This window comes from Danaus plexippus, chromosome Z (assembly GCF_018135715.1).
Source record: "Danaus plexippus chromosome Z, MEX_DaPlex, whole genome shotgun sequence".
NCBI classification, from domain to species: Eukaryota; Metazoa; Arthropoda; class Insecta; order Lepidoptera; family Nymphalidae; genus Danaus; species Danaus plexippus.
Window position 1 is genome coordinate 12,715,459 of NC_083559.1, and position 16,873 is coordinate 12,732,331.

A 16,873-nucleotide genomic window follows, 5' to 3' on the forward strand; every position below is an offset into this window, starting at 1 on the left:
AGAACGAGCCAGTTGAAAGCAATGAAATTAAAATTTAATTAACATTACATCACTTAATTATTTAATTAAAAATTATTGCGTACTTTTCAGTGGTTCATTACTCGTTATATTATGTATGACATTTTTTAGTTTCCATAAGTAAATTAATATTTTTATAACATACTAGTTAATGCGAGCTGTGACTGCCTGAGGGTCAAAACAGATCTAGTTCCTTTTCCGAGATCCTATATGATTTTTTTTAAGTTAAGCCGGCAAATATACATTAACAATTGTGACACGAATTTAATTTATAATTAATTTAATTTTTTTTTTTATTATAATAATTGTAACTTAAAGAAGGTCAGCACAAATTTTCCTTTATATTGGCTCAGTTATGTTAGAAGAGAAATCTCCAATATTATATATTTATTATTAAAAAAAAAAACATTAAATGAAGTCATATTTTTAATGCCTCGATCCAAATAGGAATGCCAAAGAACCCATGTGCTCATAAAAGTCATTCTTTGTTCGTTGACCGAGCCCTTTACTTCAAATAATTTCACTGAGGAAACATACCGCTGTCGAAATATCTAGATTAAATGCTTATTATAATGATTTGGATGTATTACTTACATTATAAATATTATTATTATAATTTTTAATTATGGACATGTAATATATTTTTATTAATATTATAAATAAAAGAATATACCTATCTGATAAAAGCTTTTGAAATGCTGTTTCTAAATAACTTTGTTAAGACGTTCTCAACATTTTTATTCAATAGTTTACTTAAATAATAAAATTATATTGCATATAAAAAAAAACAGCGAGTTAGTAATATTCACAAACTATCGTCTGTTGCAGAGCTGAACGAGAAAATGTTTCATATTGTGAAAAAAAAAAAAAAAGAAAACACACCAAAATGTTGCTTTTAAAATTGAAACAAAGCTTTAAGATTCATCCCTTAATCGTAAGGCGGCTATCAATTAATGAGTCGGCATTGCACTTGCCGGTTAATTGTTTCCAATTACGAATATCAAGCGGGGTTTTACATATATAAGGGCAGCCATTCTGGTACAGAATCATTCCAACTTCAAAGGTGGTTGTGAGAACACGCTTAGGCGAAATTCACTAGGCGAGTACTGGTAACAGCAGCGCTAAGTCAGTTCGTTTGAGATCTCTTATAGTTATAATACATCATGCAGTCGATGGTGAGTAGATTTTGTTAATACATATAATATTATATATTGGTTATATCTTTGATTTTTTAAATTTTTTAATCTTATATACGTTTATATATTCTATCAAAAACACCCTGTGTGGTCTTAAGCTTACCGCTTATCGCTTCAGTATTAAAATCTTAACTGCAACAACCAAACGCTACCGCATTCAGGATGAGTTGAGATTTTCATGTCTCCCATTCAATTATTCATATTCGTAATTTAAAATTTAAATTTCGAATAGAAATAACATGAGAATTGCAATTTGTTGTACAAACGGAATTTAACTAGTATGAATTATATTACTTCCACGAATCGGACAGTTGATCGCCGTAACCTCAAAATTCATGTTTAATATTGTAAATTTTCGTCATGGCAATAATATGAAATGTAGCTAAATTTTAAATGTATTCTATTTTAAATAATAAAACCATAATTTATATATACTAGGTAAAATAGTAACATACTGATATTATTTTGGCGATTTTTGGGTTATGGTCTCGTTTAATATAAAAATTTGTTAGATTTAAAATTCGCATTTGCAAGTGTAAATCATGACTAATTAGCATGAATATTATTTATTTACTAAAACGTATTAATAATAAATTTATTATTGCAACACCTTTATAAACGGTTCATTCAGCTCGTTTGCATTGCACAATAAGCTTAGGGCGGGCGCGGCGTCTTCATGCTAAGTGGGCAGTAATGTATGAAGCCATAAGTTATTTACATCACTACAATAAATCAAATACTATTTTAACTATTAAAATAACGGAATCAATTTGCGTGATATGTGTAAATGAAAAGTAAAAACTAAATTAAATATAAAGCAATAAAATTGATATAAGAAATCGATATTATTCACGTTCACAGCTTTCTATTCGGAACAACAAGGCGAAACGACCACAAATCGATCATATTTTACACACTAGATCCGTCTATGCGTGACGTTGCAACAGTGACTTAGCGAAATTATTTTGACCTTGTCGCCATGACACTTCCTCGCCGACCGCTTCCTTTCTTTTGCAATGCAGTTGTGCACCAGTTCACAAAATGATAATTCCTATTGCAAAACACTTGCAATCGAATGCAAAGCCGATATGAGCACCACGCCCTCAAATTATAGGTGCACTGTAGAACCTTATTTTGTTATTGCAAGAACAATACCATTACCGCCTCCATTAAAATACAACTGACATGTATAATTTCAGCTGGAAGCTATTAAGCTCCCAGCACAAAACAACCCGTCACTCAAAAAGGTTGCCATAATTTTAGCTTGAACGTTAAATTCCTTCATTTGTGAACGTGTTATTGAAATCGAATTGGTTCGATTTTAATGTCAAAGTATATTTTCCCACTAGAGCCGCTCCTAATACCAAACTGACATAGACGTCCAAAATTATTGTTTTATGTTTAAATAATGTTTTAGTGTAAACTATTTTTTTTATATATTTTGCTAAACAAATGTTTAAAAAATTAAAAATATCTAATTTACATGTTAATTATAAAAATAAAATTTCGAGATTTATAAACGTAGCACAAAATTTTAAACTTCATCATATGTCAGGCTTTCATCAGGTTATTAAAATTAAACACTAGGTTCGTAAGGCCGCTTTGTTGCCGACAATTTTATATAGAAAACGTATTTTATCTTGCACTCTATATAGATTTTATAAGTAATAACAACTTCTTATAACTTATTTCTTGAGGAGATACAATTTTTAGTTGGTAGACAATTTTTTTTCCAATTAGAGACTTATTTTATGATTAAAAAAATTGTCGTCCATTTTATAATATTCAAGCTTTTACGTATTTCCTATGAAAGCGTCACTTTTCTTGTGTGTAACTAATATTCTTTTCAATCTATGTTAGTATTGTTACTTTTTGATTCCTTCACCTTTGGAAATCTAAAATTCAATAAGTTTCTGTGGTTTCCGTCGTAAAATGGAATTGAGTTTACACCTTGGAATCCGATATTGTTCTCAATAATAATAAACCACGGTATACAAGTTAATGTATTTGTGTTGGCTAATAGTGTTGTAAATTGTCTGATCCTTGTATTGATTTAGATTTATCGAGAAATACCGAATAGATTATCGCCTAGAGCTAATATTGACTAATTAGTTTTAGTATTATGGTTCCTAATTAGTTTTGATCTATAGTCATTGAAATTATTTTAAATTATTACATACTTATACGATATAGGGTAATTTTTATATAAAGTTATTCATGATCGAGATCCACTGATATAAATTTCTTCCCGGCTAATAATGTATTCGGAGAATCATAAAATAAAAAAGATTTTGTGTCAGAACGTTTGACTATTCCTTTAAAATCACGAAAGTATAATGAAATGGTGATAAAAACTTGAAATATTACGTACATCACATAAAAGTTTCTTATTTTACTCATGCTCGCTCATTCACACAGCATTAATACGAATTATGAAATCCTAACACGAACAAAGAGAGCAATTAAACATTTACCTAAGACATTTTGTAACGGCTTTAACAATGTAAATCTAAATTTCCAACTTGATAAGATTCCGAGGGATTGATTAATCTGTTTTTACTACAATTCGCAATTTAGTTTCATACACGTTGTAAAATCAAGTGTACTTATAGTGGGGCGGTTATTAGATTTAATTTATCCGAGCGTAACGGACCGTGGAAGATAGTCCAAGAAGCATGAAACGTTTTGATTACTGCTTTTATTTTTAACTAGCTGTTTTCCCCGACTGTGCCTAATATTATACGAGTACTTTCATAAATCAAAGGATATATTTTTGTTGCTTTTTATGCAATATTGGAGTTCATCAACAATTTTTTTCATTTATAACTTTATACTTAAACGTATGTTATATAATAATTACAAGAAATTAATAATAAAATTAACATATAAACTTCATAATTAAAATTTTCATATAATATATATGTCTTTGGTGAGACTACTATACTGTATAGTGGAAGGATAGTACTATATTGATAAAACGTTTCCTTAACAGATCATTCTTGCCGCTTCCCTCTGTCTGGCTCACGCTTCATACTATGCGGGACCACCAGCAGCCATTCAACTAAGCCATGATGGTAAATATGTGCTCGACACTCCCGAGGTCGCGCACGCTAAAGCCGCCCACTTAGCTGCGCATGCCCAGGCTAGCACCGCACAAGGAGCGTGGGCGCCGTCCGCTGGATACATCGCAGGACCCGTTTACGGACCCGCTGGACATTATGGCGCACCCGGTGCGGGTAAGAAACGATTAATATATATATCAATGGTAATCTTATATTCATAATAGTACAGAGGATAATTTGATTCATTGTTCACACACAGGACTCGCCAAATACGGTCCTGCTCCTCTCGCTCACGATGGTCGCGTCATTGACACTCCTGAGGTCGCCCACCTGAAGGCCGCTCACATCGCTGCCCATTCCGTCGCTGCCGCTAAGGCCGCTCAGGGTGCCTATGCTGGTATTGGAGCCGGATACGGTGCTGGTTACGGTGCAGGTGTCGGTGCCGGATACGGAGCTGGCTACGCCGGCGGATACGGCAAATGGAACGGCCCTCAAGCCAACATCCAACTCACCCATGACGGCCAATACGTTGTAGACACCCCTGAGGTCCAACACGCAAGGTCAGCCCATCTTCACCAGTACGCTGCCGCCGCACAGGCAGCAGCGGCCGCGCCCGAAGGACCCTGGGAAGGCCACGGAGCTCACGGATGGCACTGAATTCTACCTCGGACCCCGGCTTCCGCTCTGCAAGATTTTTTTGTATAAAAGTCATAGAAAAATCTAAAAAAAATATATTACTGTATAAAGCTGTACCTGTGCTTTGCGAAACTGCGAGCGTTTTTGTACTTAAAGAATAAAATCTTATGTTACAAATTACTTGTCTTTTTTTAACTGTCAAGAGTGAATTACATTAATAACATAAAATGACTGCATTTCATATTTCCTTTGAATTTTTCAATTTTATTTCATATTCAAATGCGGTAGGTACTTATAGACACTTAAAATTATTTTTTTATTATTAGGCAAAGTATTTGATGTTTTAATATTTAACGTTAATCGATAAACCGACAGCGACTTTATTGTAATATGGATGTCCATTCTTATTTAATTTTTTTATCATATTAATGTCCTGTAACAAATATATTTTTTTAGTTTTTTCAATAAGGCAAATGACGTCTATACATTGTTTGCTTGTTCATAAAATAATCATTGTCAGCTGTTTAAATCAAGACTGATCCTATTCATACGGTTACTGTACCTGTAATTTATATATATTAGTCCAGTTACTGTATGAATAATTATAAATAATTATTAATCCAAATAAATTTAATATTTTTTTGAATTATAATTTCCTTCAACGATTTGAACATATTTTTTTTCAATTAGAACAGCTTAATATTTGTGATTTCAGTTAAAAGTATATAGTTAAACTTTGTCTTAGCTCGTCCCACTGAAATGGACGCTATACGCTACGTCTGCGGAGGGAGGGTGCATCCGCCGCAGCCTCCCTTTCCCGCTCAGATGCCTCCTTCGTGGCATGACCGTCTCACAGAAGGAGGACACCGCCAGCCAGGACCCGTCACTCTCGAGCATAGCTTCTCCGCCTTACTCGAAAGCGACAATTCCACTCTGCCGAGAGCCGACGCGAGGCCTTGGCGCTGCGCAGCCCGTGTCTGGCAAACCTCAAGGATGTGCTGGGCCGACTTCAATAAAAAAAAATATTACCTAACCTAACCTAACTATACTTACCCATTATAATATAATTAGTTGTATAATATAGTCCTACAAAATATATCTGGACTAATAATTATATAAGTATTACTCATCAGATTGCTGTACGAAGTCACTATGTTAAATTAAAGTGAGTGAAAAGATTGTAGAAAATTTCTTTCCATGTTAAAGCCTAAGCTTATACTAGTTTTGTTCATCTGAAATAATACTTTATTTAAACTGTATTCCCACAGGCAATGGACAGGTTTAAAACTGTAACGTAAACTAGAACGTAAATAAAAATACATAGGTTTTAAGTACACAAGGGTTAAAGTAAAATTTTAAATAGAATAAATAGAATAAATAGAATAAAACACTGTAATTATTCTTTATAACTATTAAATATGTGAACAAAATATTCTTGTTAACTATAACGAAAGAATAATTATGCTTACAAAAATTATAAACATTAACGTTGTACGCCCACAAAAATCAACTGAATTGATTTTGGGGAGACATAGAGGTTTTTAGCCAAAATATCAGAATACATCAAAAGGTTATAATTTATTCAAAAGTTAAGTATCGTAGTAGTGTTTTGCGTAAAATCACATACAAGCCCCAAATAATATTATATGTCCAGCCGTTGGTTAGCATGTATATATTTTAAACAACATTATTACTTTTTAGAAACGAAGAACGCAATTACGAAGTAAACGAATAAGAGATAATGATACTTTTTATCATATTTATTATTCAGTAAATAATAATTCTTCGATAAAACAAATATGTCGTGAGAATGAAAATAACTGTTAAAAGTGTCATCGAATTTAAAGGGTCGACTATTTTAATTCAACGTTAACTTACAGCTAATATCTGGATAGTTTCTGTTAAATTTTTAACTAGCATCAAAAATATAACAATTTATAGCAATAACGATTTATTTTAACAAATTATTTTAGATTTATATACTGGGTAAAATGTTGATATTTGTTTAAAAGGGGAACGAGAATTTGCGTATGTCTGGTCGCCTGGACGGTGGAAAAGGGGGATGTAGGAATTAAATTGTGTAGTTCCTAGTTATACGTAAGGGCTCCTAGTAGTTTTCTAGGAGCCCTTACTTTTACCAAACAAGATCTTTTGCATGTCTCTCCATGGAGTCCAAATCTGTGCGGTTACAATGAGCAGGACTTATCCAAATGCGTACTTAGTATTCCACATAAACCAGACTTGAGCATTTACATACAAAAAAAAAAAACAGTCGTGAAATACAACCTTATTTTTGTGAGGCTACCGATTTTCCTTGTTGCCTTAATGCCTTAAAGAACAGCCTAAAGATAAAATGTCAAGACACCTAGATGAATTCTAAGGAAAACTGAAAATTTGAGGTCGAGGTGCATAAAAATCTTGACGGTAAAAAGACAGATCTGCATTTTGCTGGAGTCAAATCTCAAAAGTATTTAGTCGCCCCATCGGCGAGTGTCTGGAGTGTGAAATTAACACGCTCTGAAATAGTCAACCTAGGTCCAACCGGCATGACGTCTGGAGATTTCAAGCTTCATTTGATCCCGGCTGGCCCCCAAGACTAGATTGATACCTCTCCATATTTCGTAACGTATCATGTTGTCATATTATGTTATTTATGAACCAAAAAAATTTAAGCGATAAATTAAAAAAAATGTCTATAAAATTACACTTTTACACTAAGCTGTCTACTTATAGTAGTATAAAATTGTTTTTTGCAACAATATGGGACTTGCACGTTCAATACGTGCTAATTTACACAAAATAATAATTAAATGAAATTGTGATAAACGTTGTCATTGCATTTTTATTTTTTAAGGCGTTTTTGTTAGTGTTTGACTGGTCTGGTTTCAAGTAATGATTCTTTTCAAACGCTTCTTTAAATAAAACAGCAAAGTACTTAGTAATCTGAGTATAACATAAAAAATAAAAGGCTTCTAAGTTGCGAAAGTCATAAAAAAGCATTTTTTTTTAATGAGCTACTATTTAAAATTAAGCTTATTTTAGCCTTTTGTGTAATATTTAAAATTCTATTACCTACACCTTCATATATTGTCATCAAAACAAGTTTTTACAATGGACTACGAGGTTTTTGAAGAGTATATTATATTACTTTTATTTACTTGTCTTTTATTGTTCTTTAATAATTTTTTTATGTGTAATTTAATTTAAAAAATCAGTTTTAAGTGTATAGTTTTATACTATTAGATGTTTATATATGAAAAGATCTTTAGAATTTTATAGATGTAATAAATTCCCATACATACAAATAGTGTTTTGTTATTTCAAAATTTAGACAATTAAACAGTGAAAATTTGTGAAAATGTATGAAAATTTTAAACTCAAGATTCATGATCAAGTTCAAGATATTTCAGTGCACAGATATGTTAATTCAAATGCTATTTATGATATTAAAAAATCAAATAACTCTAGGTATTTTATCCTTGTCTCAAATTTAATGAGAAAGTTTTTCATAAATTGATCTGGTTTATATTTGTATTGATTTACTTGGTGTCAACGAAATGTAGTGAGTACATTTAAACATTGGTATTTAGGTCAGTGGATACTTCATTTATCGCCGAATCAATATACGGGAAAACCTTGATACATATAACCTACTAAAAAGATAAATATTTTCTGCAATATTTAGAACAAATCGCCCGTATAATGTCGATATGACAGATAGGTTGTGTCATTTAAAGAATGAAGATTTCAAACTTATAACATTTTTTCCAAACAATTAGTCTCATTGTATCGATATTATCTTTGTAAGGATTTCCGTCATGGTAGGAATGTTCTTCATCGCCTGAGAACGTTCAACGTCACCTGCATATTTGTTAGGAAATAAATATTATAGTAGCTTTACGTTGATAACTATAAAAAATTTATCATCTAAAGAGTATTTTAGGAAGGACCTTGAACCGAACTGACGACTGACTGGAGGACCTTGAACTTTTTATGAATCTTTAGTCCAAATACCGATTTTAACTTAAATTGATTTTGACACTCTAAATTATTTTGTTATACGTACTTTCTTTTAATTTTAATTATAATCAGGTGAATATTTTTTCGCACTAAATTAGAAATAAATTGAATAATTGAAACAATGGTTTTGATGGTGACGGAAAAAAGTGATTTTATTTCAGATAAAACATTTAGTTTACATAGTTCAGATAAAACATTTAGTTTACATAGTTCAGATAAAACATTTAGTTTACATAGTTCAGATAAAACATTTAGTTTACATAGTTCAGATAAAACATTTAGTTTACATAGTTCAGATAAAACATTTAGTTTACATAGTTCAGATAAAACATTTAGTTTACATAGTTCAGATAAAACATTGAGTTTACATAGTTCAGATAAAACATTTAGTTTACATAGTTCAGATAAAACATTGAGTTTACATAGTTCAGATAAAACATTTAGTTTACATAGTTCAGATAAAACATTTAGTTTACATAGTTCAGATAAAACATTTAGTTTACATAGTTCAGATAAAACATTGAGTTTACATAGTTCAGATAAAACATTTAGTTTACATAGTTCAGATAAAACATTTAGTTTACATAGTTCAGATAAAACATTGAGTTTACATAGTTCAGATAAAACATTTAGTTTACATAGTTCAGATAAAACATTTAGTTTACATAGTTCAGATAAAACATTTAGTTTACATAGTTCAGATAAAACATTTAGTTTACATAGTTTTCATATAAAGCATAAAATTGGGATTAGTAGTTGTGTGAAACCAAAAATTCATTTTTATTTCCTCATTGGGATTATCTTTAATGGCTTGAAGAATTTTATCTCGTAATGCGAATTCGTCATCATTCAAACAAAATGGTAGAGATACGAGGACCAGTAAATGGCCTTCAACGAAATCTTTGTCGGATATAAAACCTTTAAAGGTTTCTAATATTTCCATATTAGTATATTTGTAGTATTGGAATATCGAATTAAGAGAATTTGAGAAAAGGATATAAATTGATGGAAAATATTTTGTTACATCCTCTTTGAGGTGTTGTAGACAGAGTTCGCTGAACTTGTGCACAGCTTTTTCACGTAGTTCTTTAAACAGACCATATTCATCAGAAACTGATACGAAACCTTTTTTCTGTTCTTCCTTTACAACTTCTTCTAAAATATTTACATATCTCAAAGCCATCTTTTGGACGGTTATCAAAATGTAGTTCTCCGTCTCTGGTAATTTTTTTTGTAGAAACTTTAAGATTTCTTCAAACATCTTTGTAGGAAAGACTAGCTTATTTCTCAATACCATATCAAAGTTATAGGACAGGTTTTTGATGATTTCGTATGTATTACATCGTATGTGGTATATATAAACGGGGTTTTTATCCCACTCGGTAGTTGCATATTCCAATATTGGTAACAGGAGTTTTTTATATCTAGACATCTGTGCCTCTTCGGTTTTAGCAGAGAGAAGGAAGCAGGCGACGAGTGGTGCATGAGAATAGTACTGTATAAAAAAGAATTTTTTAAAGGAATTAAGGAAGATAGTGGAAACGAAATTGTCATCGAGCTGCACCATAATGTCAATCATGTTGAATATCATGTGATCAACCAAACTTTCGCAGTTCGCCTTCTTGGGCAAAGAACTCAAGAATGCGTAACCCTTCATCCAGAAATCACCTCTTACACTCATAGGTATGTCTTTAAATTTACTGAGACAAGTATATATTTTTTTGTCCTCCTCAGCTGTTAAGTTCTTTATGAACATCTTAAGTAATTCCCATTTTATCTTTATAGTGTCTTCGTTTCTTTCTTCACAGAGCATTTTAAAGGTCTGCACAAATATACCAGCTCTAATACTGCTGTTTTTATTTTTTTTCCAAATATCAGATAGAATTTGCATTAAGTCATCGTGATGGAGCTTCAGAATTGCGGCACGGATACCATGTTTTTGTAAGGATACAGGAGCGTTAATCAGTTTAACTAGATTATTCTCTACATCAGCACTACTCATGTTGTAAAGTATAGCGTTCAAGGATGACAACGCGTATTGTAAGTAATCCCCTTTAGCGTACAGCAGCGCCATATCCAGGGATGGTTGAGGTCTTGCAATGTGTAGGAACATCCCTAACAACTTGCGAATATTTAGCTGGACCGCATCATGTTGGCTCCAATCAATTTTGAATTCCGAAGGAACATATTCTTTTATAATTTCCGTTACCTCTTTATGTGGCATTAAAGTTAAAAGACCTGTCATAAACGGTTTATGGGTATAATTTTGTTTCAGGTTATTCATTAGCATATCCTTGTACGATTTCGCTAATGAATGCGGCCAATAAATTCGGAGCTTGCGGAAAAACGGATCCAAATTAGTATTGTTCTTTAATATTTCAATGATTCTTGCTCTATACTCTTCAACTAATTTGGGGTCATGCTTTAGAATATTAAGCACAGTTGCTACTTGTGGACTGAGTAATAGTGATTCTTTGAAAAGAAGTTTTTTCCACGAATTCGGTAAAATATAGAGAATTGCAATGTCTTTGTACCATTCCTTGTTTTCATCTCTTACAGCAATCAATTGTTTGAGCTTTTCAAGCATCAACGGATAGTCCTTAAGATGTCTGTCCCAATCATTAATCAAATGTATCATAAACTCGATGTAGCCAAAAGCTTCGCGGAATTGTTCTTGGCTATTCATTTCTACATTTTGTATTTTGGGATTCAAATAATTGAACAAATAGTTGAATACTTTAACTTTTTCCTCTTTTGTTAGATTATCTTTGTGCTCGTCCAATGTGCTGAAACTAAATTTATCTTCTATAATTTTAGGTATTTCTTCATCGTTGATAATACAATGCAGTAGCACCGTTACGACATATTGTTGGCCAAATTTATCGGTTTCGCTATAAACCTCCATGCTGGTGTAAATGTCCTTCAAGTAATGCCAAGTTTTCTTGTCAAACTTGTAAGGAATCGTTTTGAAAAGCAGCTTGTTCACGAATTCTGATTTAAATTTATACGGCTCGTTGATGTGATTCTCTCTGTAGTATTTCAATAGCGAGTGTATGTTTTCCATGTTACGACCAGCTGTAATCAGTATCACTGACAGGATTGCGACCCGCTCGCTCGGATTCGATTCCGTTCGAATTAATTTTTTTAGATCCGTGAAGGCAGTATTGAAAGGTGCATATTCATACCAGGAGTAGATATTTTCGCGTGAATTTGGATTAGATTGGATGGCACAGTTCATTTGATCGTACCGGTATGGGAGGACGTCGCAAACGTCCTTCTTGTATTCCTTGTCAATGAACATTTTTTTGATGAATTCGAATCTATCCTCAGACGGCAATCTACTTAAAAAGTATTTCACCATATTATTCCCTCCCCAGGAGCCACATAGTAATCTGTTGTTGACATTTTTCATTATGAAATCTTTAGCCTCCTCTTGTGATAAATATTTAGCAAATGTAGGTAAATCCAAGCTAATGGCGTATCTTTCCAGATTTCTCATAACACGTTCTCGACATTTTGTCATCAATATCTTTGTATATTTGGGCTTGAAGTAAGGCATGTAAGGGCTGTCCGCAGCTTCGATGATGTCCAGATATTTATCGACATCAGTGTTCATGATGAACATGACTTGGAACAGCGCTTCCCTTTTGTTATACTGATGGTTGTGGCGATTGTAGATTTCCAGGAAGGATATAGATTTCTCGCAGAGTCTTTTAATCAAATCTTTACTTATTTCGCGTTCGTTTGCGTGCTTTTTTAAAACCTCTTCTATGAATGCGTTCGAACAGCGAGGCAACCATTTCATTGCTGTTTTCAGGTCGCTATCTTTGTAATAGTTATAAAATTCTTCTACACGCTTTTCATCTTTGAGGTTTAGTCTTATATGTAGGACAAGTTTGTTGAAGGCTTTCATTGTTATCTGTTGTTGGAGGACATTGAACAAATGATCTGGATTTATGATATGAGCATACTGTTCTTCGGTGACCAACCAAGTGTTTTTCTTAATGGCTCTACTGACGTAAAGCATGTCATGGCATTTCAGAACTTTAAGAATAAAATCAACATTCCGATTCTTGCTCGCTATATCGATTTTAAACAGATTGTCGATATCGGAATCGTCAAAGTTTAAGTCAGTAATTTCAGTTTCTTTGGTTTCATCTGTCTCGTTGACTATTTTGTTGTACTTTCGATGGATTTCTCCTAAGGTTTCGCCGTCGATTATCAGTGGCGCCATTTTGGATACCTGAAAAAAATATATAATTTTGGTAAAATAAATGAAGGAAATTGTTTTGAAACTGAAGTGAATAACCATTGATTATGTTAGCAAGGGCTTTAACGAAATATTTAAAACAAAAACATTTTTTTTTGAATAAATTGAATACAAAAAAATTAATGCTTTATACCCAATTAGTACATTAAGAACAAGTAATAGTTATTATGATTTAGGATCAATCCACCTTTGTTACTATTATGTAGAATATTTGATATCTAACAAAACCCACTTGTATAACCACTTAACAGTATCACCATTCTACGCATTAAGTGGGTAAACTTAAAATAAAACCACTATAGAATAAAACTATATCGTAAAATTCTTTTTGATATAACCGATACAACCACTCAAAATATGGTTATTGTACTATTAAAGTAAAGGCAATCTCATATTATGGTACAATTAGCTTATATTTTTAAATAAAATGAACACGAAATTATTAATGCACATGAATATAAAATTCAACTTAAGACAAAGAATTTGAACAGAAAAATGTTCTTATTATATATCATTCATAAGTTAATTATTATCTTTAACACGAATAATGATAATCGAGTCTTATGCAATAAAAATCAATACCTATGTAATAAAAATGGCGCAATGCAAACACGCGTAAACTAACGGAATTACTTAGTCGTTATAGAATAAAATGATACACATAGATAGATACACATATAACACTTACCTTAAAAGACTTATCCCAATGTTTATAACGAATACTAATATTTATTTCGGTTAAATGGTGTATTTCATTTACAACCACACTACTTGCGACAACATCACACAGTGTTTGTTACTTGCGCGTTGCCGGCCAGCCAGAGTCAGAGAGGCCGCAAATATTGATTGTCTTTGTACCCTTTCTACATACTACAAACAAAACGAGACGGAAGATATATACAACTTTTCGAAAAATAGACCTTATTTCATTGTAGTTAAAGTTTCTACATTGACTCTATCTTGTTTTTGTTATCTGAATAGATGTGGATGTTCTGATATTAAACAGTGAACAGACTGATTGCGATCAATACCGTCGAGCCAGCCCATGTTCGACTGCAGTAACTTCACTACAGCTAGGCTCTACCACCTAGTCCCTTTATTTGGCTTGACCCTATTTTTATATCATGTTTTTTTATATTTTCTAAGGACGAGACTTGGAGGTTTGACACTTTGTAATAAGCCAATAATTGGGTTTTAAAAAGAAGTCCAAGGATTTTTTTTAAAATGCAGACTAACATAATTTTGATAATGCAATAAATTTATTTCTTAAAGCGATTTTGTTATGAGTAGACACCTATATATTTTTTTATAACTTCTTGGTAAATTATACATAAACACATTATAAGAAATTACTATGTTGTGCCTTCTAAACTTTATAAAGCTACTTACTAATTATTTTGCAAAACCAAGCTCTACAGGAACATTATCTGAACCAAAATACATGTACCTACATATATCTAAGCTGAAAGATGATTGTAACATAAAACTATAAATATACATTATAATATCCACACTTCGATAAAACTCAAAAAGGAGTTCATATGAATGAAGTTTGTACGTGAGTTTTGTTAAACATATTTCTTTATTTAAAAACAGAAAAATCGAGATTGAGGAATTGTATACCAATTTCGTCTAATATGTCTGAATGAATTTAAAAACAAAATGGCGAACTTGGAGCGCAATAACGTTAAAGATGCTTTCTTTCGATTATATAATGTTGGTTATAAAATATGAATTTGAAACAATTTGTGCAAAAAATGAAAAAAACTAAAGAAACATATACCTAGTTTAATTTTAAATTTAGAAACAACGAACAATAAACACCGTTTGTTAATTAAAATGATTTAATTTAATTCAATATTGTCAAGAATCGTTAGCATCGTGAATACGTGAATTTCCAAAATTTAAACAAAAAAAGAGTCATTCTAACGCTTAAAGGAAACTATTTTCCTCATTTGATAAAACAAATTGTTTCACGACTGCCTTTGATGAGTAATCGGAATTCTGGTTGTATTTACAAAAACATAATTGTATGTCTATATAGTCGGCAAACGAATTGTTTTTATAGAATTATATCGTTGAGTTATTATAAATTGTAGAGGTTAATTTAAAAAATTAATAAAATATTTGCCGATGGAGCGATAAATAACGGATCAGGACAAATGTACTTAAAATGTATTAAACGTCGAGAGACCGTTATGGCTTGCTCCGATTTTACAATGCATGTCACTTAACGTATTGATATTTTTCATGTGAATCGGCCAATATGGCGCCTATAAATAAAAAAGAAACTGTTGTGCAATATTCTGATAAGGTATTTTTGTAGAACAAAATTTTATTACGTAATTAATTTTCTATCTATATTTTAAATTTACAATAAAAATAAGTCGCCTTCCAATGTGGTTTTCGAAAACGTTGGATGTATGATGACGTCACTCACGTTATCATTAGTTGTGATCTTAATACTACACGTATATAATAAATTTCAAATCAATCAATTAAAAAAGTCTACTTCAAAATTAATTTCTAATCATCCACCCCAAGAAAATTTGCTTAATTTTCTTATTGGTAATCAATCTTAAATACACGACTGTACATAAATTTATTATCAAAGTAAAGTAAAGTAAAGGCAAAGTATGTTGGAAGTATATTAAATATATATCTTATTTATTGAACAGATAATACGGCAAAACATTAGTTGTTTCGATTCACGTTTTATCATTTTTCAATACTATACATTTACTGAACACATATATAACTTTCATATTTTTTTTATTATGCCTAATTCATTTGTATTAAGTAAGTATATACAGTTTACTATGAAGGCATACATGATTTTTAGAATTTATGGCTGTTTGTCTGTTCGTTCTGTCTAATTTACGAAGCTGTCCGATAATTTTGGGGAGCACTACAATAGTCAGGAGTAAAATTTAATGTATAATTATTGAAAAAAGTAAGCAGTGTCGCATCACAGCGTATCAAACATAAGTTATTTGGTATAAAGAAACCTTTTACACTAAATATGGCAAACATTAAATAGGATTAACGAATTAATGCTTTTAAAGTAACCGTTATCATCAACGCTAATGTCCGATAAGACGCTGGCTTTAAATGATGATCGAATTTTATATTTATATCTGCTCTGAACTCAAGCCTTTAGGATAGCTTTGGATTCGATTTTTAAATATTATAAATGGTTCTTTTCATACATAACCCATCATGTTAACGTGTATAAAATAAAAATATTTATAGTTAAGGTTCAACTAAATTCATTCAAGTTGAGTAATTTATCAGTGTAATGGATTGGACTTGTAAAGTTTTATAATATAATTTATACTCAGAACAATAATACAGTTTATGACAGTAAAAATTCATTTATTATGTTTCTAATTGCATTTTTACATATTATTTTATTGATATAATTGTATTTTACTCAGCAAGAAGTCCGCTTCCATAGACATTTGGTTTTATGTGATTATTTTTAATATATATTTTGTACAATATTTAAGCTTAACTTATCATTAATGATTTAGTAAGTTTTCTAATTGCTTGATATCTAATAAACAAGGTTTTATAGTTGTTACGGACTTTATATTGATGAAATACGGCAAGAGATAAAAAAAAAATATCAAACAGTCATGGCTTAAAAGCAATAAGCGAATTTTTAATTG

At 31.4% G+C, this 16,873-nt stretch overlaps 2 protein-coding genes across 2 annotated transcripts; one reads left to right on the forward strand and one right to left on the reverse strand.

The window, feature by feature from the left end:
- The first annotated feature begins 1,032 nt into the window (after nt 1-1,032).
- Nucleotides 1,033-5,092, forward strand: LOC116778092 (pupal cuticle protein-like). Its single transcript, XM_032671963.2, has 3 exons — nt 1,033-1,193; nt 4,207-4,450; nt 4,536-5,092. The coding sequence occupies exons 1-3, from the start codon at nt 1,182-1,184 to the stop codon at nt 4,931-4,933; spliced, it is 654 nt and encodes a 217-aa protein (XP_032527854.2). The 5' UTR covers nt 1,033-1,181; the 3' UTR covers nt 4,934-5,092.
- A 3,965-nt stretch (nt 5,093-9,057) lies between these two features.
- Nucleotides 9,058-14,032, reverse strand: LOC116777173 (uncharacterized). The gene is made up of 2 exons (XM_032670566.2): nt 13,891-14,032; nt 9,058-13,175 (listed from the first exon to the last, which is right to left on the reverse strand). Exon 2 carries the CDS (start codon nt 13,164-13,166, stop codon nt 9,648-9,650), a length of 3,519 nt encoding a protein of 1,172 aa, XP_032526457.1. The 5' UTR covers nt 13,167-13,175; nt 13,891-14,032; the 3' UTR covers nt 9,058-9,647.
- Between the last annotated feature and the right edge of the window lie 2,841 nt (nt 14,033-16,873).

Excerpts from the sequence above, each read along its gene's own strand:
- LOC116778092 (XM_032671963.2), top strand. Across the intron at positions 4,451-4,535 it reads TTATGGCGCACCCGGTGCGG|GACTCGCCAAATACGGTCCT; the intron begins GTAAGAAACGAT and ends GTTCACACACAG.
- LOC116777173 (XM_032670566.2), bottom strand. The coding sequence starts at position 13,166 with ATGGCGCCACTGATAATCGACGGCGAAACCTTAGGAGAAATCCATCGA.